Genomic DNA, 22,717 nt, shown 5'->3' on the forward strand with positions numbered 1-22,717 from the left:
AACTGTTTTGTCATAAAGTTTTAACTCAAATAATATGAACCTGTTCCTGGTTGCTTTTCTTTTTACACCTCGTACAATAAAAGTATCAATCTATTCCTTTTTCTGCATTTTGAATTGTATTGAAGAGCACTTATGCTTCTGTTATTATTGCCATGGATTTTCATGTTCTGCCCCTAATCACAGCCTAATTTTAACAATTAGCTTTTGATGGCTTCATATTCAACTTAGGGGCTGTGCACAATTAAAACAGCCGCACGTTAAATGAAACTAAGTGTGTTTGTCCTCAACCCCCCTCCCCCTCCCCTAAATGAAAGTTTGGAAGTGCAAAAATCCAACCAAGCCTCGTTCTGTATCTGCATCCAAGAATTGCAACCCAACAATGACGCAACCAATAGAATGAAATAAAACAGTGTATCCAGAATGATTGTTACGTTATTTTACTCGTGCACTGATTCACATGTATGTCAAAAGAATGCTGGTGTGGTGATGGTGCTGTACTGACCTTGTACACGCCAAACAATGTAGCTATATTTTGCGATACAGAAAAAGTGTAGTGAGATGTTGCGATAGGAAAACTTGAAGTGTGATTTTTGTGCGCGGTAATCGAAATACAGCCAAACCCCCTCCCCCTAAACACAGAAGTTACCTTTACCATTCTGTGCTTGAATTATCAACGGCCCCTCAGAGACCCATCTGTTCCCTGCCTGTGCAAATAGCACCCTCATACGATGGATTTTTGTGTCTACATTCACACAGAACTCTAAATTACCCCATACAACACTGAAGCAGTTTTTGTCGAGCAACCTTTCTTGGGTGGAGTTTCTGTCGATTTCCCAGCATTCCCTTTGCTGCACCAATGCAACTTGTGGACAACAGCAGGAAACAATTCCTAAAATCATGTGCAGATACTGTTTAGACATTCAGCCGTATGGGGTCAATGAAATGGTCATCCCAACATATATGCATCGGACTAACTTCATGAGAGGTATTCATGATAGTATTTTGACCAAAAATTTGGGTTGGCCAGGAAATCAATGATCTATTGATGACACTTCAGGTCCATGGTTTTTGCCATCAGGCCAAGCACCAGGTACATTCAAGGTATATCAGGTGGTACAAACCGAAATGGTTCTCAAAACAAGCTCACAATGTTTTATAAATGGAGGCCCTGTCTTAACGTCACTTTCAGGGGAGATGTGAAATGCTTTATTTGTATACATACTTGAAGATCAATCTTTGGAAAGGCATGAAAAATCGACTGGTCAACAGCGTGTTCATTTTTAGCCGGATGCCGGCCAAATTGACCGGCTACTTTCGTATATTGGCCGGCTACTTTTCAGCACTGTTTCGCTCTCTGGCCCGGAAATTCTGGTTTTGATAACAATAATTAGATTTTTTTGTACATGGTGGTCTTGCAAGCCGCAGATAATATTTCAGAAGTGCCGATGTGGCTATATGTGTCTAGCAATTTACGCGGTGAACTTGTTGCTATCACTGTAGTACCGCGATCAGCGAACGTGGTGTACTATACACTGGAATCGCCAGGTCAACCTGGCTCGCCCGATTACAGCCCGAATTATTCCGACGTTCACATCGGGTATAGCCGAAATTGGACTAACATACAATTACGTTATGCCCGCAAATAGCCGACCATTTCCGAATGAAGCCGATTTTTGTTTCGCTCAAACGCGGAAGAGAAAAGTCGACGCTTGAGAGCTTTGGTTTTCTGCGTAAGAGTAGGGCCTAGTCTGATGGGTTTGGTAGGTTTTTGATCAAATCTAAAGCGACCACAAGTTACTGAGTCTCATTTTTCATACTTTCGAAACGCCATGTCAATCTATATCCATGGTCGATCACGATGTCATATTCAACTCAGTCGATCGACATCGCGTTTTGTGGAGGGGCCGTGGTTGTGTGCATCCCGGAAGGAAAGTCGACGCTTGAAAACTTTGATTTTCTGACTTTGTCTGTTGGTTTTGGGAGGTTTAGATCAAATCTAAACAAACAAAAAATTACTTGGTCTCACTTTTCGTACTATTGAAACGCTACGTCGATCACAGTGTCAAATTTCAGGTCGACCGATATCGCGTTGTGTGGAGGGGCCGTGGTTGTGTGCATCCCGGAAGAGAAAGTCGACGCTTGAAAACTTTGATTTTCTGACTTTGTCTGTTGGTTTTGGGAGGTTTAGATCAAATCTAAACAAACAAAAATTACTTGGTCTCACTTTTCGTACTATTGAAACGCTACGTCGATCACAGTGTCAAATTTCAGGTCGACCGATATCGCGTTGTGTGTACTGTCACTGTGTACAATTGACTACCGGTACTTTGTACACACACGGCGTAGTACAGGCTGGCGTTCAGTGTCGTTAGTTTGAGGTTTTATCAAACATGAACACTGAAATTTAGCTCTCTTTTTCAATTATATTCAACATCAGCAAAAAAAAATCAATAATCAGCTCGCGGATTCGTTTTATTGTGAAATTAGTACAGTGAATTAAATCACTGAAAATTGTGTTCCTATAATTCATTGAATTGAATAAACTCTTTGATTTTACTGTATCGTCAATCACGTTTATTTAAATCAGTAAAACACTTTGTACGGCCAGGCTGGTCAGGATTCTAGCGGATCATTATCTGGATTGTGAAAACCCTAGGCCCCACGTTCTATGATGTATTTCAAAATGTTTGTTCAAGTCATGAGCTAAACATAATTCTACACAACAGTCTGGTGAAATTTTGCTGTTATCCTTGTCAACTGAATGCAGTTGACAGGCCTGAGTGATATCAAATTAATTTTTCTGACTTTTCTTTTAAACTTTATCCCTTGAAAACATGTTGTAATTGGCAATGATAATGATTATTCTGTATACTGAAATGGTCTTTAATACTGTACAAGAATGCATAAAATTACTCCAAAATGTCTTCAAAATTTAAAAAGTTCTTGCCCACCCCGTCCCTGAAACCCTCCCCCTTTGTGTGTGTTGAAATAACCTTTTATACACTGTATAAGAATGCATGAAATTGCTCAGAAATGTCTTCAAATTTAAATATAATCCTTAACACTCTCATGCTGAAATGGTCTTTCATACAATCAATAATGCATGAAATTACTCCAAAATGTCTTCAAATTTTAAAAATTTCTTGCACACAGGGAGGGGACCCCCTCCCTGAAACCCTCCCTCCTGTGTGTATGTTGGAATAGCCTTTTATACACTGTATAAGAATGCATGAAATCGCTCAGAACTGTCTCCCCCCCCCCCCCCCCCCCCCCGCCCGCCCAGGGAACCTGGTTGCACACAGAAGCTAACCGCCTACTTTTCTGAATTTCCGCCTACTTCAAAGTTTTTGAGAACCCTGCCGTCAAACTTCGAAGAAGTGCCAATTTGAGATTTATTTGTCTATCATCCACCAAACTCTCATAATAAATGACCATGGAAATGAACCTATGGTGTAAAGGGCTACTGAGAGTGATCCTTCTATTTGTGTGTACCAACATCATATTCAGGGTCCCAAATAGAGTTAGAATGTACAGAGAAGAATATTTTGACATGCTGAAACAATGTACTGGTGGTGTATTGATGTTTGTTTGTTTTTTTTAAATAAAGCAAACTTGAATGCAAAATATCTACTTAGCTGACCGTACAGTGTATAGTATTGAGGCCAAGTGAAAAATGCAAGCTTTTTTCCTGCAACTCAAAGAGATTGAATGATATGTGGATGTACAGTGGCAACAGTTTGTCATTGAGAAAAAAAATTACTGTGTATCTATACTATAATTTGTAAACACTTTTATTTATTAAAAGATGCGCAATTACAATGCAGAAAGCACCTTTTGCTAGGACAATGGATTTATGTGACATGCATGTCAAGAAGTCATTCAATGTGTTTACAAAGGGCAAAGTTGACTTTTAAGAAAATTTTACCCACTATTTGTTTCGCCTTGCCAAATAAACTCAAAATGAGCCAGATTTGCAATTGAATTTATCTCCATGGCGGCAACACAAACACATTGCCAACATATTTATGTGACAATACATCTGCGATGTATCTTTTATAAACTTCCATATCAATGGCACACATTCCAAACACACACTACATGAACTATGGGTATTGTTGAGCTTTTGAGTATGTGTTGAATTAACAGCCTGCTGAACTGCCCCCTCACATTAATTGGCATTGATTATGATATTTTGCTAAATTTACCAACTGGCAGAAGAAAAAAAACCCAAAACTTCTTTACATTATCAAGTACTCCAAGGTCTCTCAAAAGAAAAAGCACTGGATAGAAGTTTGTCATTTACAACTTAAAATAAATCTATACATAAACTTTTGTGAAAGATGTTGTCCTTTGGGGTAGATCTTCCATTTTTTCCATAGCTCAACTATGACTTGTACATAACCATTATCCACTCTAGCAAAAAACACAGAATATTTTACGAAAAGGGTGACAACATATTTCAGATTTGCCAAGACAGTACACACACTTTTAATATTTTGGTTCTTCAAACATGTTTGGCCAATCTTCCAGAACTCCATGTTTGTAGATGGCAGCCAGAGATCCAAGTCCAGCACACATACCAAATCCCATGGCATAGCTGTGAGCTGTCAAACAATAATAGTGTTTTCAAAGTTGTTTCAAGCATTTCTTTGTTTCTTTATTCTCTGGATAAAATGCACAAGACAAGTCTCAGCCATAAACAATAACTACTATAAGTCTAGAATCAAGGAATTTGACTGTCTTCAAATTGTAAATCTTTGTTGATTCAATTCAGATATTGAATCTATAAATTTCACTTTCTTGAACAACGTGTTTGCAAGGTCGATCACCAAACCCGGCCTCCAATTACTTTGCATAACCCACATCAATGAATAGAATATTGCTGACCACTCAGATAAACAACCTATTTATATTTTTGTATGCCGATAAAACTTACTTTTAACACCTAGAAGAGCTCCAGTGGTGCAACCACCAATGAAGTAGTTTAGTCTGCTGTCTTTACCCCTTGCTGCTGACACTGCACAGGTAGTGGCTCCAAACACAGCGCCAAGTGCCGCTGGATAAAAACATGTATGAAATATTTATAAATTTTGGAAATCATACAGGTATGATCATAATCATTTGTCTTGTCTGTCTTGAAGTGTTTACACTGGGGTGAGAAACCTAAGGGTGAACAGGTCTGAGTACTCTCACATTTAAAGTCCGGCTACGATTCAAATTCAGAGTGTGCGTTTTGAGAAACATGCACATACCTCTATGATTGATGCATTATTGACTTCAGTAACATTTCTGCTAATATCCTGTCCTACATGAGGTTCTGTGTACTGAGGTGAATTCATGTAAACTGACCAAGACGACTGACAATACTTAATGCTATACCATTATTGAAAGGCATTCTGATAATATACTGAGAGATTTTCCTAGATTTTCTATATTTCTTGAACACATAAATTGTATTTTCGAGACTTCGTCTGCCTGCACATTCCCAAAATGTTTGTAAACCCTTTTCCCATCATAATATGGTACTACGGTACTCATCGTTTCCTGAGACAAAGTTGGACTTCTACAGACATTCTTAAGGTTAATGAGTCATGACCCCCTAAAAATACAAATTATTACATGTCTCATATGTTACACTTCCCATGCTCCACACGATGCAATGGTTACTTGTTGATGATGTAGTGGCCCCATAGTCATCATTTGACTGAAAGTGACCTGAAACCATTTTAAACTTGACATCTTCCGCTTTTAACAATGATCAAATTACATATTTTACAAAGTAAATATGGTATTTGAAAATTACACAAAAAAAATGTGTTACACCGTATAACAGTGATAAAAGTATCTATTTCTTAATGGATTTTCATCAGTCATGGAAATATAACTTATGTAAGAGGCATATAATACAAAATTATTGCCCAAACAAGGGACTATGTACCATCGAGGAAGGAGACCATTTCCCTCCAGACTTTCGGCAAATGGTCTCCTGTCTCAATGTATACAGTACACACCAGTAGTCATACATACAGTATATAGTTCACAGTGTGGCTATAACATATAATATTATCATATAGTAGATGGGTTCAGAGGTCTTCAGATATGTGGATCCCACATATGGATATATTAGCTGAAAACTCTGGATTACTCACCCATTGTTAGTGTTATGTTGGTTCCTTGCACAAGTCCTTGGACTGCCGTCATTCTTCCGTATTTAAATAAAAATGCATACATACTGGATGTGAGGCCTGCAATGTAACAAAGCAAACACATGGTATATTAGATCTCACATGACATTGTCAAAACAGTCAATTTAAACCGTGTTGATTGCGGGAAGTTTATGACAAACTTCCTCATCCACTTTTCTCAAAGTTTACGAGTACAGCTATCGGACAAACAAGTCATCGTTGATGACACAGTCCCCACTTGTTAATGGGTACTTTGATAACAGGTCCTCAGAGAGAATAGAGTCCTCTTCATTAGGTCTGTGATAAAAATACTTTTGAATAAATTCACTTGATACATGTCTGAGTTATGGTTCCGGACATGAAAAAAACGTAACAAAATGGCCACATGGCGGCCATATTGGACCGTATCACAAAACAAATCAATGTGCATGTGTATGACATAGGTCAATGTCCTTGTACCAACTTTGAATAAAATCGGTTGAGATATGCCTGAGTTATGGCTCTGTACATGAAAAAATAGTAACAAAATGGCCGCACGGCGGCCATATTGGACCGTATCACAAAACAAATTGATGTGCATAGCTATGACATACATCAATGTCCTTGTACCAACTTTGAATAAAATCGGTTGAAACATGCCTGAGTAATGGCTCTATACATGAAAAAATCATAATAAAATGGCTGCCTGGCAGCCATATTGGATCGTATCACAAAACAAATCAACGTGCATCTGTATGACATAAGAAGTAATTCTTGTACCAAGTTTGAATGAAATCGCTCCATGCATCTCTGAGATATCTGCGTGAACGAACGGACGGATGGACGCACACACGGATGCAGGCACGGACGCACGGACATGACCAAACCTATAAGTCCCCCCGGAGTGTGTCCGTGGACACTAACAAATTGGGGCTACCTGCCCTGTTCCTCCGTAGATCCAAGTTTATCTCTAATGTAAATTAAGAGTGGACTTAAGATTTATCTGAAACAAGATGCATAAACATTGTATCTATGTGCTCACGACCTACAAACTAGATAACAGTGCTTGAAACGGTCCATCTGTAACTGTTAAACAATACACATTATGAGTCTGTCAATACGTTATATCCCTCTATCCATTAACTTCACACTAAAATCAAGGTTAGTGTGAAATACTGTCACAATATAAATGGTAGCAAATTCGCTGATTGCAAGTGACATCATTTTCTCTCTCGTTATTATGCAAAAATAAATATTTGTTTGCATTGTCCACATACATAACAAAAATAAAACCTCCTAGTGTTACAATGGCTACTTAAACTCACACTAATTTGTATGAATTTACGGCTCAGACAACAAGCTCCAACAACTGCTGCACATACAACAACGAAATTTGTCCAAATTTTAGGCAGCGTTGTCCAATCTCACCCATGTGCAGCTATATTTAGTGACAAACCTGAAATTGCGATCAACGCTTTTGTGCTGACTTGCTCAATCAACACCCTGACCAATATCTTATGTGGTTGATGATGCTGACATATGTAACTTGGTAGCTGCAAAATTGTAGCGCTACGGTGACGCGGTCGGTGATTTTTGGTTTTTGCGACTTCGCTCACCAGTGGCAGTAGCGCTACAATGCTGATGGCCCTGTAGAGGTCAAAATAAGCACATCCCACTGGATGAGGTGTGTTGATGTGAAATGCTACATATTTACTGCATTTGGTTGTACCGATTTATCACTACTGAAGACTAAACACTATACTACACTAACCTTGTCGTTTATGAGGTTTGAAATTTGTTCAAACACGTCGATCGCATTCAAGAAACATTGAACATGGGGTATCCATGTTTCTGGGAGCGGCCATTACCAGAAGTTGGTAATGGCGGCTCCCAGAAATGTTTTCGGAACACGATTGTAGAGCTACAATTTTGCAGCTAGTAATTTGGGAGTCTTTCCGCCGCAGACTTTTGGCCTCAGGTAAATCCTGTGAGCCACACGTTTCTATGATTAGCATCAGCCCATGACAGGTATGTATGTGTGCTCCTAAATAGTTGGGATCAGGCGTAGTATATGCAATCAATGGTCCCTATCAAAAGTGGCAATATTGCAGAACATCATGTTTGATATTTGCCACAGCCAGCACATTCAATTCCTTAGGGGTGGCACTCGACATTGGCATGATTGGTACTTTTGGAAGGATTTTATTCATCGTGTACCCGTGTGGAATTATCATAAACAATATTTTTTACGCCTGTCGGACAGAGCACACATTCATACAAACACATTTTAGTAGACAAATAATGTGTTGTCTGAAGATACTGACACACACAAGCAAATTACAAATTCACTGTACATTTCTACAAATTACAATCTGCAGAGCGCTGAATCTGTTTGCTGCAGTTCTGTAGCCAACCGCTTTTCCCGGCGATTTACCTTTGCCCACCACCCAATATCACAGGGGAAAGTTGTGAGCTACGGAACTGCATCAAAGTATCAGTATTTTAGTTTCACCCGGCCTCAGCGAATGCGTATGGTGTATTGGATAGGGAGAATGAACAATCCTTTCGTACCTATTACTGTTCCAACCTGTGTTGTGAGGGTAGTTTTCCCAAGGCAATCTTTGCCATCTGGTTCGTCAAAGTATCCCATGATGGCAAAATTTTTTGTTTTCAGTTTTCTTCAGTAGAAGCCCTGCACCTCTCGTTGCACGAAAGGTCACTTCTGGTAACAAAGGTCAAAGGTAAACAGACGCACAGACAGATCCCAGGGTGCACTTTAAGCTGAATCAGCTTTGTATCAATACACTTACTAATTTACATTTATATATTCCAACATTTCTCGCTTAAGGAAAAAAGCTACGCACAAAATTGTTCCAAGAGATACGATACTTGCTCATAAATATATCTAAAAAGTTAACTCGGTCCTTCTTGCGAAAAATATGTTAGAACATCAGCACTATTTTAACCGCATCACATTTAGGATACATATGATTCATGGCTGTTGCACGACACCTTGTTTAGGTTTTGTGTACTTCCTGAAAGTTCTGGTACCATTTTAAGGGCAAGTTCGTAGTAGGTAGCATACACAGGAAGGGTTCCTCGTTGAAGTCATTCTACAGTGTTTCTATTTAAAAGGTGCAAGATTAGCAATTATCTGCACAAGAAAACAATATTTTCATAGCAACGACATCAAGTCATTACCAAGGCGATACCACAATACAAAGCTGAACCGAAACTGAAAGAAAACTGGGAGAAATTGCCTTGCAAGTACGTCACTTTCAACAATCATCATGGACTGGAGAAAGGGGGCAGCGACTCTTACGTGCTGCATGGTGCTTCTTACTATCGGTGCACAGCTTGTTAACTCATGTAAGTATACTATTGTAAAAATTTTCATGAACAAAGAAGACGAAAAACATGACAAGTTAGTTTCACCATGGAGCTAGAAACGGATGGTTTCACAGTACAGGTGCACTGTACGTACGACCATACAGTACTGCATGCAGAGGCAATAGCCGTGAACCATGGTTTATGCATGGCGATATGGGAAAAGGGGGTTTATTTGAGCATGGACGTATGTCTTTGGTTAGAGTTATGCTTAGTTAATTACTATCGGTCATTTCAGTAGTTAACTACTTTACACTACGGTCCTTGCACTTCGGAAAATGACGTGTACCTTAGTAGTGAATAAAAGACAAGTATCATGTATTGTTTACATTGAAGATGAGTCGGTTACATGCAAATGTGATAGCCTCGAAATACCAATAGGGTGAAACACCTGATATGATGAAATCATCTTGTCAGGTTTAATCATGCAATATATATATATATATATATATATATATATATATATATATATATATATATATATATATATATATATATATATATATATATATATATATGGATGGAGATGGAGGGAGATGTTCTGTGCTGTTTCTGTAAAGACCGTATGAAAACAGCTATGCCCAACAAATATTCCCCAGATATCTGTAAAACTGTGCAAATCCCATTTGTACATCTTTATTTCTTCCACAGTTTATGGTTTCCTCTTCACAAAAATCTTCTGACTTAAATACATACAAATTACACAGTTGCATGATCATACAGTGTTTTTGCTAAGGTTGGGGAATATAGGTAAATGATTTGGGAACCCCGGTAACATTGCTGCTGTCTCCTAATCTGATTGCATTGATATACCGAGGGGAACCCCGGTAAAATGACTGGGGAACCCCGGTAACATTTACCTGGGTACCGGCCTTAACAAAAACACTGTTCATAAAATAACAATTGAATGTAAACTATTTGCATCTAGAAGTAACTGAACCATTGCTACAGTTCTCTGAAATTTGTAAAGTTGTAAAGTTTTGAGCAGAATTTTTAATCTTTACTGATAGTTGTATATATTGATAGTACTTTAGTTCAAGGTTTATTAACTGTATTTATAATTTCTTTTCATTTTAGGGGGTTCAAGTGACCAAGTACGTTTGGAAGATGTACAAGTTTTGACTTTATACAGTGGTAGAATGACAAGTGCCAGGAGGTCAAGTCCAATACCACAGGTAAATATTACAGCTCAACACACTAATGTAAAGTGATTTTGCTTTCTTTTACACAAGTCTCTTTCTATTTAATGAATGAACTGGCTAATTGGCTAGTGCCATGACCACTTCTTGACTTGACAACAGGTGTGTCTGTTGTGTCGAGTCCACTCTGTAACTTCTGACCACATTCTCCAACTTCTTTACTAAAATGCTAATATTGTAATTTATTGTTTGTGAGAAAAATGGTTGGTAGTGACTGTGATTAATGTTATCTTCATATGAAAACCAATAAAGTATATATTTTTCTCATTGCAAAAGTTCATTATCAATATTAAAGATGAAATCACTGATTGTATTATAATGTTTAAGAATACCAGTAGTGAGCAACTGCTGGAAATGATCTCAGAAACTGACTATACTTTCTGTGTTAATACTGAGTCGCAAATAACTTTACCTTTATTCTTTACGCATGTGATTTGTTTCATATAGACATATTTCCATTTCATTGTAGTAAATAATTGACCTCTTGCTGAAACTAGATAAATGAAATTAGACAATAAATGGATAGTACTGAATGAATATTAATAAAATAAAGTAACACTGATTTGATTTTCTTGGCAGTTGAAGTGTATTGGTGGTAATGCTGGCTGTCACAGTTTTGCTCCACAAGTTGTGCAGTGTTATAACAGAGGCTCTGATGGAGTTGATGTTCAGGTAAAACAGCCAAATATTGCCATGCAGTTCTTTTATTTTTTCCAATATACATCTGTTCCTTTACAAATATTAGAATCTTTACCATTCTCTTTTCATATTTAATTTTAAAAAAATCATATGACTTTGATCATTTTTGTTCAAATACCATTGGTCGTATGTTTTAGGATGACTCAAAATCATGGCAGACCAGATTAATTCTATTAAATAGATGAAAAAATAATTACATGTAACATATGTTGTAATTTATTTTGCTCTTATATAATTATCTCTGAGAAAACATACCCAACTTTATCCAGAATTTAATTTACCACATGCCATATGGTAATGTTTCCTGAATCAAAAAACTTGCCTTCTTGTATTTTTTTACATTTACATAAAAGGTTTTCATTCATAGCAAGTGTAAAATTACCTGGTAGTTACATTTATCAGAAAGTCCAATGTTCAATTACATATCTCAGAGTGATATTATACAACATATATGTTATATTATTAACAAATTTTTGAAAATTTCTTAGTGGTTTGCTGCGTTGGTGTTACAGCCTGCAGGATTTTAATGGTTTCAGTTTAACAGACTGTGTACATAAACAAATAGAAGGAAGAGTACTTTGAAAACAAAAAATAATCCATTAATTTCTGTCGTTCTTTCCATCAGTGGGAATGTAAAACAGACATGGACAATGCCTACAGATTTGGTAGAATAGAAGTCAGCTGTGAGGGATATGATTACCCGGATGATCCGTACATACTGAAGGGTTCTTGTGGAGTAAGTGTCAAACCAACTCGACACAAATATCATCAAGTTAAATATATCACTCCAGTATTCCTATATTAGTCCAGTTGTATTCCTGTCTGATTTTGTCAATCAGGAAATTCTCATTTTCCACATTCATTTGTCAATGAATTGTTGGTTTACATACTTAAGAGAAATAATACTAGGTTTCCAAAGTAGTGTTATATACAGATGTGTGTGTATCAACCCCTAGATTCAGCATGGACTTACTGTTCTAAATTCTACTGGCAGTAACGTGTGCCTCAAAGAATCACTGAAATTTCACCTGGTCTCCAACATGCAAATCTACTCAGTGGTTTTCTGCCACCATAACAGAATGAACATACAAATGACATATTCTCTAGCAAGGAGGCGATGCTAAATTGGTTTGAATTTTATTTAATTTGCTTGCTTCCCTTTAACTCTGTCACACTAACTTTGCACTGCAAAGATACTTTAATGAATTGAGCATAACATAAAAATGACCAGTAATTGATGTGAACTTGAAACAAGGCGGCAAAAAACCCTCAGAACAGTATTACTAAATTATTCAATGTTATTGCTGTTCCTTGTAGACATGCACACAAACACTATTATACCTAATGCACATGCCTGTTTCATGTTAACCATTGATATTGCATCAAGAGATACATCCCTCCTCGTAATCAAATGAAGTTTCCATTTGAATAACTTGTTTTATATAGCAATTATTTTAATTTTTTAATAAAATAGTTGGAGTATACGCTGGATCTGACCAAAGAGGGACATGGACAGCAGAACCAACATAATTACTATGGTAATAGTGGTAATCAGGGTGGACATTCATATTCCCATGGGTACGTATTCAATGTTTATCTTCACAACGTGTCAAAAATTCAAGTTATATGATTTTGAAATAAAAAAACACTCATTAATTTTCAAACTATGTTTGGGGTATGAACCAAGAACATACAGTACCAGCATCAAATAACTTGTAGCTTTTACTGCACAGTTGCGGTAACTGCTGGTGCAGCAACTTTTGGTAACACTCCTTTTGTTAGCTGTTGATTTTCTTTATCCTTGTTTGTGGCAACTGTGGCAAGTGAACAATGATTACCACAGTAGTTGCGTCAAGTACAACAAAAGAACGTGCGGTATTGCGGCAAGAGAAGAGGTGTTAATGACCCCAAGATGGTTGCAGCACAGACCTTTTGTCAAGGCTTACTTTTGCCCCGCCCTTTGAGTGTACAATCACGGTCACAGGTTTACACCATAGCAATCTAGGCAAAGGCGGGTACCTGGAAGCATTTCTTGCATTTTTTCTTTGCGCTGTTTTTAATTGTACGGAAATGTATATAACTATGGGGCTACCAAATCTGTTTTCTGAGTAAAAGTTGTTCTCTGTCTCTGATTATAATCAAATTCTGTTTCAATCATAGACAGTAGAGTGGGAAGGCATACACGTTGGCCAGTTTGAAGGAAAACATAAACCTTGTGGTTGACCGCAGTCACTATCGGTGACAGTGTACCTGCTAGGTTCAGCGTCATCCGTCATCTTGGATTTTAACTCTCGAAGAGTCCAGTGCAGTGGTACGAGGGACAAAGTCTCTTTAAATGTCTTCTTTTTTTATTATGAAGAGCCATTTTATTGCAAATAAAGGCCTGGTGTATCAGTAAATATGGATGAGAGCTGTTTATCATGTGTGATTTTAGCTCATATTTGGTTTTATATATAAATACCAAAAAGAGCTCATATGATGAGTCTGAGTGGCGTCTGTATGTCTGTATATTTGTGGGTATGTGCGGATGTATGTCCGTCACACACAAAGGCTCCCATACCGCCAAAGCTACCATCTCAGTATTTGGTGTACAGGTAGATGCAGGGGTTGAGATGTGATTTGTTCAAATGAACTTGTCAGTGTCAAAATGTGCATATGAGGTAAGAAAAAGCGAAATCCTGCAAATGTGCAGGAGTGCCATGGCCAGTGTCTGAAACAGGCTTGAGTCATTTCCTGTCATTGTTTATGAACTGTTACATATTAACAGACCAGATCAAACCATAGACAGTAGAGGGGGGAAGACTGTCTATGGTCCAACTGAGAGGGACTAACTGTTTCTGCTATACATGTTGCTAAAGTTGATCTCCAGTACCTAAAGTTTCAGACCTTATTTACTTTTGTCATTCTTTTTTTGCTGGTTTAAATATTTCTTGTTGTTTTTCTGGTTGTACTGTGCAGAAATCATTGTCATAACATCAGCGTAGAATTTTCCTGCACTGAACAGATAGAAACAATATGTATTGTTGATCTTTGGTACCCATACTGGTATATACCAATTCTGATCTTTGAGCGACACCGAATAATTGTGGTATTTTTTTATTGTTATGTCTTCCGTATAAAATGTATTGTAATCGAACATCCTACAGTGTGATCAAAATCAGTGTTCGATTGTTGTACTAGAGTATAAAATGTTTACCAAAGTTAAGCTGCTAGTTACTGCTCAACTTTTTTTTGGAAGATGTATTCTGGTAAAAGTGTCATGAAAAGTCATCCTCACTTGGCATTTTATGCACGTAAGAAACTTCGTTGAGCGTAATATTTTGTTTAAAATGGCAGCTAAATTGTTGGCGTTTTAATATTTGTGTAAACAGATTTTGGACATCCAATTCTCTGATCAAACTTTGATATACTGATTTAAGCATAGACACTAAGTTGGTGTTAAAATCGATGATTATTGTCTTAACAGTGTACTTGACCAAAAACTTCAGTACTGGGCAATCAAACTACATGTTTATTGCTGCATTATCAGCAGCAGCACTGCATCGGTAAATAGTGATACTCGGCTCACGTTAGCAGTGTTTGCAGTCAATTTGTTCACTACAAGTATGTGAAAACATTTCACATGCGCAAAAGCTGGGTGTATCTATCATCGTCATCTGAATGCGTAATGGCCACTTCCCCATGAAAATGATAAAACCAATATCCAAAATGTCGCAAATTAATGTTGTTGATATCCCAAAGAATGTTCAAGATAACAGGGACATTTTTGGCATATTCATATTCATACTGAGAATCAATTTGATTGAAAAAAATCGAAACTAATTACAATCACACATACACTGTCAGCAGGCTTACAGGTACTGTCAGTACATATCTCCCTTGTTCCATCAAAACGAAAGTCTGCAACCGATGGGGTTGTCCTTCCGTAGTGTAAGAGTTATCTTATTATCGGCCAGCTCGTCCCGACAGGACACCCCAGTCGATTACCTCGCATCGTGCTGTGAGTACTCGGGTTTACAACTGAAACATCGTTTTCAGGGCATGGCAGAAACTTGAATTATTAGAGTAATGCAGGCTAAAAAGATGGAAACGTGCATGTGTCTGCTTACACAACTACACAAACATCTAGCTTCATGGTACACTGCAACGGAACGCGCGACTTTTATATTATCAGTGAGTTTTTCAAGTTCATTCACACACTTATCTAGAATGCAGATTCAAAAGAGCAAGTTTGCGAATCTGTTACATGTAATTTCGAAAACCAGTGGAAATAAATGTTGTTCATGGCTTGCCTTTTCTTCTCTCTTTAAAATATACTCCATTATGTCAAAGCACACTGGGATATCGGATTACAAGAGTTCAGAAACGGTTACTGTGGAAAGTTATCTGTCAATAACCGCACGTTTTGCAGAAACAAACTACTAGAACTTGAAGAAGTGCCGAAACTGTAGCTATAGCAATTCTTCGCAATATGAGGTTGACTTCATGCAAGGCCAACATATACTCAGAAAATACTAGAACTGATCTTGTATTAATACACAGCGGAACTTCAATAATGATGTCGAAAGGTACATTTCTAGAAGTTTCCTAATGATAAAAATTGGTGTCATATGTCTCCGTGTTTATAGTGTCCATCCAAAACTTTTTAGCTTCAAATCGGTGTAATATTCTGACAATCGCCGGTTCATTTTTTTTTCCTTTTCAAAGGGATAGGGTAATAGAATAATCTTCAAAATCATTGTTTGAGTCTCATTCATTCAAAAATGTTACTCGTAATTCTTTCTTCAAATTTGGTAGCCAATTTGTCGTAGTTTGCGTAGTTTTGTTTTGATTTTTTGATTTGTTAAATAAATTAACCTTCCGGGCCAAGGGAAGTCTGTGCACTTTCGCACACGATTTCAAGGGAATAAACGTTTGTACATGTACCATTCAAGGCTATGCTAAATTTTTATGTGGAGGAATATCGCCCGATCGTAGTCAACATTGTGAGACATTGCAACCATTTTCAACATTAAAACAACACTGAGAACCTGTGGCCATGATGCTGAGACATAATCTATAACGACGTTGGAAGACAGTTCAGAATGGGCTGTGCTTTTTAGTCCCTGCGGATGCAGTCCGGCGGGGACTTATAGATTGGGTCCTGTCTGTCCATCCATCCGTCCGTCTGTTGGATAGATCGTGGGGTGATCGCCAGGCTTGGCCATGCAGCTATGCAGTAACTTAGCTGCCGAGAAAAGCCAGGTGACTGGGACCCAGTCTAACTTCCGGTGAAAAGCCTGGAAGTGAAGATACAGCTCGTAGCTTGACAAGCGTGAACAAGGGCTGATAATTTATGCAAAACTCAAGTTGACACTTTGAAGCTCACTGTGCGAAAACAAAAGCGAATTTTAAAATCCAAGACTTTTTTTGGCTCAGTATACCCAGCTCTCGGTTGCCGTTAACGGATCACCAAGGTTTATTGCACAAAGGTAAAAGTCGCCATTTATTCACTTTAAATTTCTAGAGTGAAATTGCCAAAATATCTAGTTCCAATAGTGACCAATAAGTCGCGATGGTATCGATACCGTATAAACTGCGCAACCTGTCCGATCGGGCATTTCCAAGCGCAAACATGAGTTACTGCCTATGCCACAGCGCACGTCTTCAAGCTGTAGACTACGATTCTTTCTAGGTTATGGGGACTTATATGACCGTACTACTATAGACCGTACTATAGAGAGGCGGCTTTGTCCGACCGGAAAACATGACGAGATACGACAGTTGTAAATATTACCCTGGCAGTATATTTCTATGTTATTAGAGCACCATCTCTCCACAGTTTGTTGAATGACGGTGACAAAAATTAGTACAAAGGATGAAAAATAGGAAAGTCATGTTGATGAGGTGTGCACTACACTGATGACCAGTTGTTTTTACAACATAGAATATGAAGTTCAAATTAGCATTCATGTTTGGTTCGTAGTACAGAGTCGCAATTCCTTCAGCTGTGGTTTTGATCATTCAGTTGCCGCACAAGTTTCAACATTTAGATAAACAGAATGTGATCACAGCAAGGTGTTACCGCACCATTTGAGTTGTCAGTGTGTTGCCGCACTGCTGTTGCCGTGTGTTTTGAGACGTTAATGAGTTTCCGCAAACGTGTTGCCGCGGTGTTTGTGGCAATAAAAACAATGGGTCGTAGGCACAAAACAACAGAAATCGCAGACTTTGCGGCAAAGAACAATGCTGCAGCACAGTTACAGCAAGGTTTGCTGTATGCCGTAAAATGCGGTTTTAAGTTATATGATGCTGGTACTGTAAAATGCACATAAGTGGAGATAATAATCATGTTGTTAACGGCATAATTTAAAGTTGAAAAATATGTAATTTATGGTGTGATAGATTTTATTCTTTACCTTATATGCTTTACTATCTAGGTGTATGGCTGTCTAGGAGATAGAATTTCATCATAATTTTCTTTCTTCTTGTTATCCTGCCAATCAGGAAACACTATACCAAGAAGTCATCATGGTTTGGTGATCTCATCATGTGGGTTGTCATTGGTGTCATATTCTATGCAATATACAAGAGCTGCACCAACACAAGCAAGGCAATGGTATCCTTTTGTAAACAAATAACTGGATAACAAATAGATTTGTGAATGTAATGATCTACAGGTATTCCTGCTGAACTGAGGCCGATCAAAACAGCAACTGACCACCAGATTTTAGCATCCCTAAAGATAATTGAACCAGGAGTTTATTGTGAAAAAACTGTTTTCTTAGGGGGCCCTTTCATAGCTTTGTGAAGCAACTGGACCCCTTAGGATTATGTTAATTTGAAACATTGTTCATAACGGACCCACCCTCTTCAGTCTTGCCCAAGATTGATCACCATGAGACCATGTACATTGGAAATATTTTTAGAAGGTATGCCTTTAATGAGGCAGACACTCCATTGTAAATTTTGTTGAAATATACTATAATATGGGCATAATTGTGAACAATGTCAACATTTCACAACTTTCTCAGGACTTGTGCAGAACTGTTCAAGATTCTCAATTTGATTATGATTGATGACAGGTATTCAGTGAGTACTTTCTTAGTAGAGTTAGATCATTCCCTTGTCCTTGTGATATTCCCTCCTTAATTCCATACTCACAGATCGGTATCCAGGTGATGGCTATCCTCCAGGTTCTGGATCTAGATGGGGAGGTGGGGGAGGAGGTGGTGGTAATCCCCCACCCCCAGGTTTTCGATCAGACTACATGCCAGATGGTAAGTGTCACGTGTCATTGCAGGGTCTTAAAAACCAAACAGCAACTTCATTACATTCCAGTGTTCCAACTACAGACAACTCTTCCAATAAGAGGTCCCACTAAAACATGCTTGATGAGACTGAAAAACGGAGTGTCCAGGATAATAATTCACTCATATCCATTATCAATGCTACAACATAGTGTGTTTCATGTGAAAAAATGGTGGAAAGATAGCAGTGATCATGTTAACCTTCCACATCCAAATATTATACAATGCAAGATCCGAGGTACATGAATATTCCACATTGATTAAGGGTCATTAGCATGGAATTTTACTACCGAAACAATGCTCATTAATGTAATCTGCATATTTGAATATCATTATACCTCGCATCTTGCACTAATATCCAAATATGATGGGTCATCATGTCAGTCATACATTGCATGTTTCACTCATAGATGTGTGGCATGTTATAACGGTCACATGCTAATCAAGGACTTGCAAAACTTTAAAATTGTATGATACACACACATTAGACACTTCCCATGGCAGGAAATGATACTGCATTCACATAGCAGAAAGTTACGGAATTTCCATGAGCTGCAAAACATTGCTTACGGTTCCCCAAGATGGCGTAGCTATTTTCTTTACCATGGAAGTGTGACATCTGATATAACACACAATTCCAGAAAATCACAGATTCTCTTATGCACTTTGATGTTCAATCAAATGTCGGAGACACAGTTATCATTAAGATGTATCTGTGATGTTTGTGTATGCAGGTAGCTGTTCATCAAATGCTGGCTACACAGGTACAGGGCCTGCAGCTGGCAATGCTGGAGGTGGTGGTTTCTGGACTGGTGCTGCTACAGGAGGACTTCTAGGTTACATGTTTGGAAACAGAAAGTAAGATTTACATTTTTTTATCCTGTAAATCATGCATCAAGAATATTCCATGGAAAGAGTATTTACATCATCATTTTTATGAAATTGTTTATCTAGAGGATTGCTCAAATTGCATGATTTGAAAACTGACTATTTATTAGAGTAACCTTGCATTTAAATATGTATCATTTTTACAATGTTATACATGAAGTCACATCTTCAAAAAATGCTAACTGAAGTATATTTTGTGTATGATACATGTACATACCCTAAAGCTACATGAGCAAAAGCTGTCAAAATTGATCTTTCTCATTCAACTCAAAATATGATTTTCTAGGAATACAAAATTTTTTAATTGAAACTTAGATTTTCTGATTGTCTTTATTTTGATTTGTAGCAACCGAGGTTATGGCACAGGGTATGGGTATGGTGGAGGATACAGAAGTGGCTACCCAAGAGCATATGATAGTTTTGGGACATTTACAGGGGGTGGAGGTCATAGGTCATCATCGTCCAGTACAGGAACAAGGACGGCATCTGGTATGTTTTATCAATTTCCGCTCTTCCATTACCATAGTTTCGTAAATTATGGAATGTTTATGAGAAGTACAATCACAAGATTGTATCCTTAACTCGTATATTACTGCAATCCGGCAATCCCGTCAATTGTGTCATCTACAGTCTTTCCAAGCATATATTTTAAATTAATTCATTCCAAGCATATATTTGAAATTAATTCATTCTTTGCTCTTGCAGGGTTTGGAGGAACAAGTCGACGATAGTAGCAGATTTGGTACAGTCAACTGGCAGTTCACCAAATCATGAAGAAACTAGTGCCATCACCATACTTTTATTTTAAAGTGCCATCCAAAAAAATTAAGAGAGATGCTGTGAAGCATGAAGTTTTATTGGGATTTAATTCCATTGTATTCCCGGTGTGAAAATATTCAGTAGATTAGGACATTTATCAAGGAAAATTATGACGGTTCTTTTAATTTCTCTGATAAACACTTGATTAAATAATGATTTTATGGTACAACTAAACTAATCCAAGAGGTAGCTGCAAAAGTGGCAATGGAAACTGTAAATATTGTATTTTACATTTTCCTGTCTGAAACTCAAAGAGCGACAGAGTTTTAGTATACAATAAAATTACTGGTTAATACGAAATGGAAAAGGAAAAGCATGGCAAAAATAGAATCTAGCTTTACAGGATTGTTCGGTTTTGTCTTTGATATCTGATCACATATTTTTGATTTTTCCTATGGCTATATGAAGTGATATCTTTGCCATTCACATCTTTCCCTTAAAACAGGTGGTGATTAATAGAATCTCACACCCCCAAGGACCTGGGATCAGATTTCTCACACGAGTATGAGAAATCTGATCCCAGGTCCTTGGTGTGTGAGATTCTATTTCTCACATGACCACAAAATGCGTTAAATTCACATTAGACACGTACAACATAAGCCAAAATCGTGACAACTCTGTCGTCTGCCACTGTACTCTGACCTGCTTACTTTGTAGTCTAGGTCCGTGTGTTACTCGTCGTGCCATTGGATAACATTTCGAGCGTGGAATGAAACATACTGTTTATTATCCAATCGGAGCTCGTGTAATATTTACTACCGAGTGTGGGACAATTTCTGAGAGTGGGGGATCGATTTTATCCATACCGCCGATCCCGCACTCCCAGCAACCATGAATGTGAGAAAATTATAATCACCCTATTTTGTGCTGGAGAAGTTTTGCCATGTTTTTCTCTATGTAGTCTAACGTGAGGACAAATAAGCCTTGGAGAAACATCCATGAGCTAGAAATTTCACTTTCATATTATTGATACACTCAATTAATGACAAATATAGTGCAATATTAAATGAACACTTAAAAATCTGTGTTTATTTGTATCTTAGGAACATAGAATTCCTCTGTTCAGTTATTTGCACAACCATACTTTGACAACAGTTAGCGACTCTATAATATGTGTGCATATTTGCATATGGTGTGGAAGTATTGATGTTGTACAACGCAATACCAAAGTAATCAAATGGCCAAAGCAACGGTTGCAATGAGTAGCAACCATTACTAAAGGAATTGTGATACACACAAAAATATGCAATATGTGTATTTGTTAAAAGCAACCATAAAGGAGTGCAATGTAAGGTGTACAGGCTTGGTTTTTCCAGTCACTGAGGCATCACAAAAATCATGGCATCATAGAAATATACAGAAGTATGGAAAGTTGAACAAAGTCAACAACTTTGCATTCACCCGTTACACCTGAGGGTTTTGTGGTACATGTGAATAGTTTTACCTGATTTGTTCAAACAGAATACAAGTTGCATGATCAGTAGAAAAAATTAGGAAACTGTTAAACTTTTAGACCCTGCACATATTGAATCCTTCATTATTGCTGCAATGCCTCACAAAATATTTAATTTGTAAACAAACATGCTCTAAATGTTCATATAGTAGTTTCCTCAATAATTACGTTGTTTGAAAACATTTAAAACTCTTGCAATAACAATCATATGCATTTACTACCGATACTTTTAGTAAAAGTTTTGAGCTAAATATTTCCGTTTGACATTTTAGTGATTCAATGTTCAGATCAAACAAACCTTAGTGAAATTTTTTTGGTACAGTGATGTTACAGTTATGACATTGCTGAATCTGTGAAATAGTGGCTATAGACGCACTTTAGTCCTCAGAACTTGTTGCCATGGTGACCATTGGTCACTGTGGACTTTTACCTTTGACATTACAGTTCTAGCGAATAATTCTCTTTCACCTTCGTGTCATAATTTCAAGATTCAAGCAAAATATTTTACAATTTGGTTTTAATATCTTAGGGAAAAAAAATCAGATGGTGAATATATTGTTACAGAAAATAGAACAAGCAAATCACTGACCACTGTAGGAGATAATGGCAAAAAGAAAGTTTCATAGTTTCTTGTACTCCATATGATTATACTTTAAAATTTTGTCTTTCAAGAGTTGTATATTTTTAATGTATAGTGTGTACTACTGTACATTTTTTGGTCTAAAATGATGACAACAAAACAAGATCCTAATCAGAGTCTGTTCAAATTATGTGAAGCTTTATATACTTATATCATGTCTTTAACAGCATCTTTCATGT

General features: G+C 37.5%; 2 protein-coding genes across 2 annotated transcripts; one reads left to right on the forward strand and one right to left on the reverse strand.

The window, feature by feature from the left end:
* Positions 1-3,773: 3,773 nt before the first annotated feature.
* Positions 3,774-8,926, reverse strand: LOC139138591 (NADH dehydrogenase [ubiquinone] 1 alpha subcomplex subunit 11-like). Its single transcript, XM_070707027.1, has 4 exons — positions 8,736-8,926; positions 6,150-6,245; positions 4,937-5,056; positions 3,774-4,604 (listed from the first exon to the last, which is right to left on the reverse strand). The coding sequence occupies exons 1-4, from the start codon at positions 8,812-8,814 to the stop codon at positions 4,489-4,491; spliced, it is 411 nt and encodes a 136-aa protein (XP_070563128.1). The 5' UTR covers positions 8,815-8,926; the 3' UTR covers positions 3,774-4,488.
* A 351-nt stretch (positions 8,927-9,277) lies between these two features.
* LOC139138592 (store-operated calcium entry-associated regulatory factor-like) lies at positions 9,278-22,612 on the forward strand. Its single transcript, XM_070707028.1, has 10 exons — positions 9,278-9,533; positions 10,629-10,726; positions 11,330-11,422; positions 12,075-12,185; positions 12,924-13,027; positions 17,936-18,036; positions 18,595-18,708; positions 19,473-19,596; positions 19,973-20,115; positions 20,332-22,612. The coding sequence occupies exons 1-10, from the start codon at positions 9,455-9,457 to the stop codon at positions 20,355-20,357; spliced, it is 993 nt and encodes a 330-aa protein (XP_070563129.1). The 5' UTR covers positions 9,278-9,454; the 3' UTR covers positions 20,358-22,612.
* Positions 22,613-22,717: the final 105 nt, after the last annotated feature.

Source organism: Ptychodera flava, chromosome 8 (assembly GCF_041260155.1).
Source record: "Ptychodera flava strain L36383 chromosome 8, AS_Pfla_20210202, whole genome shotgun sequence".
NCBI lineage: Eukaryota > Metazoa > Hemichordata > Enteropneusta > Ptychoderidae > Ptychodera > Ptychodera flava.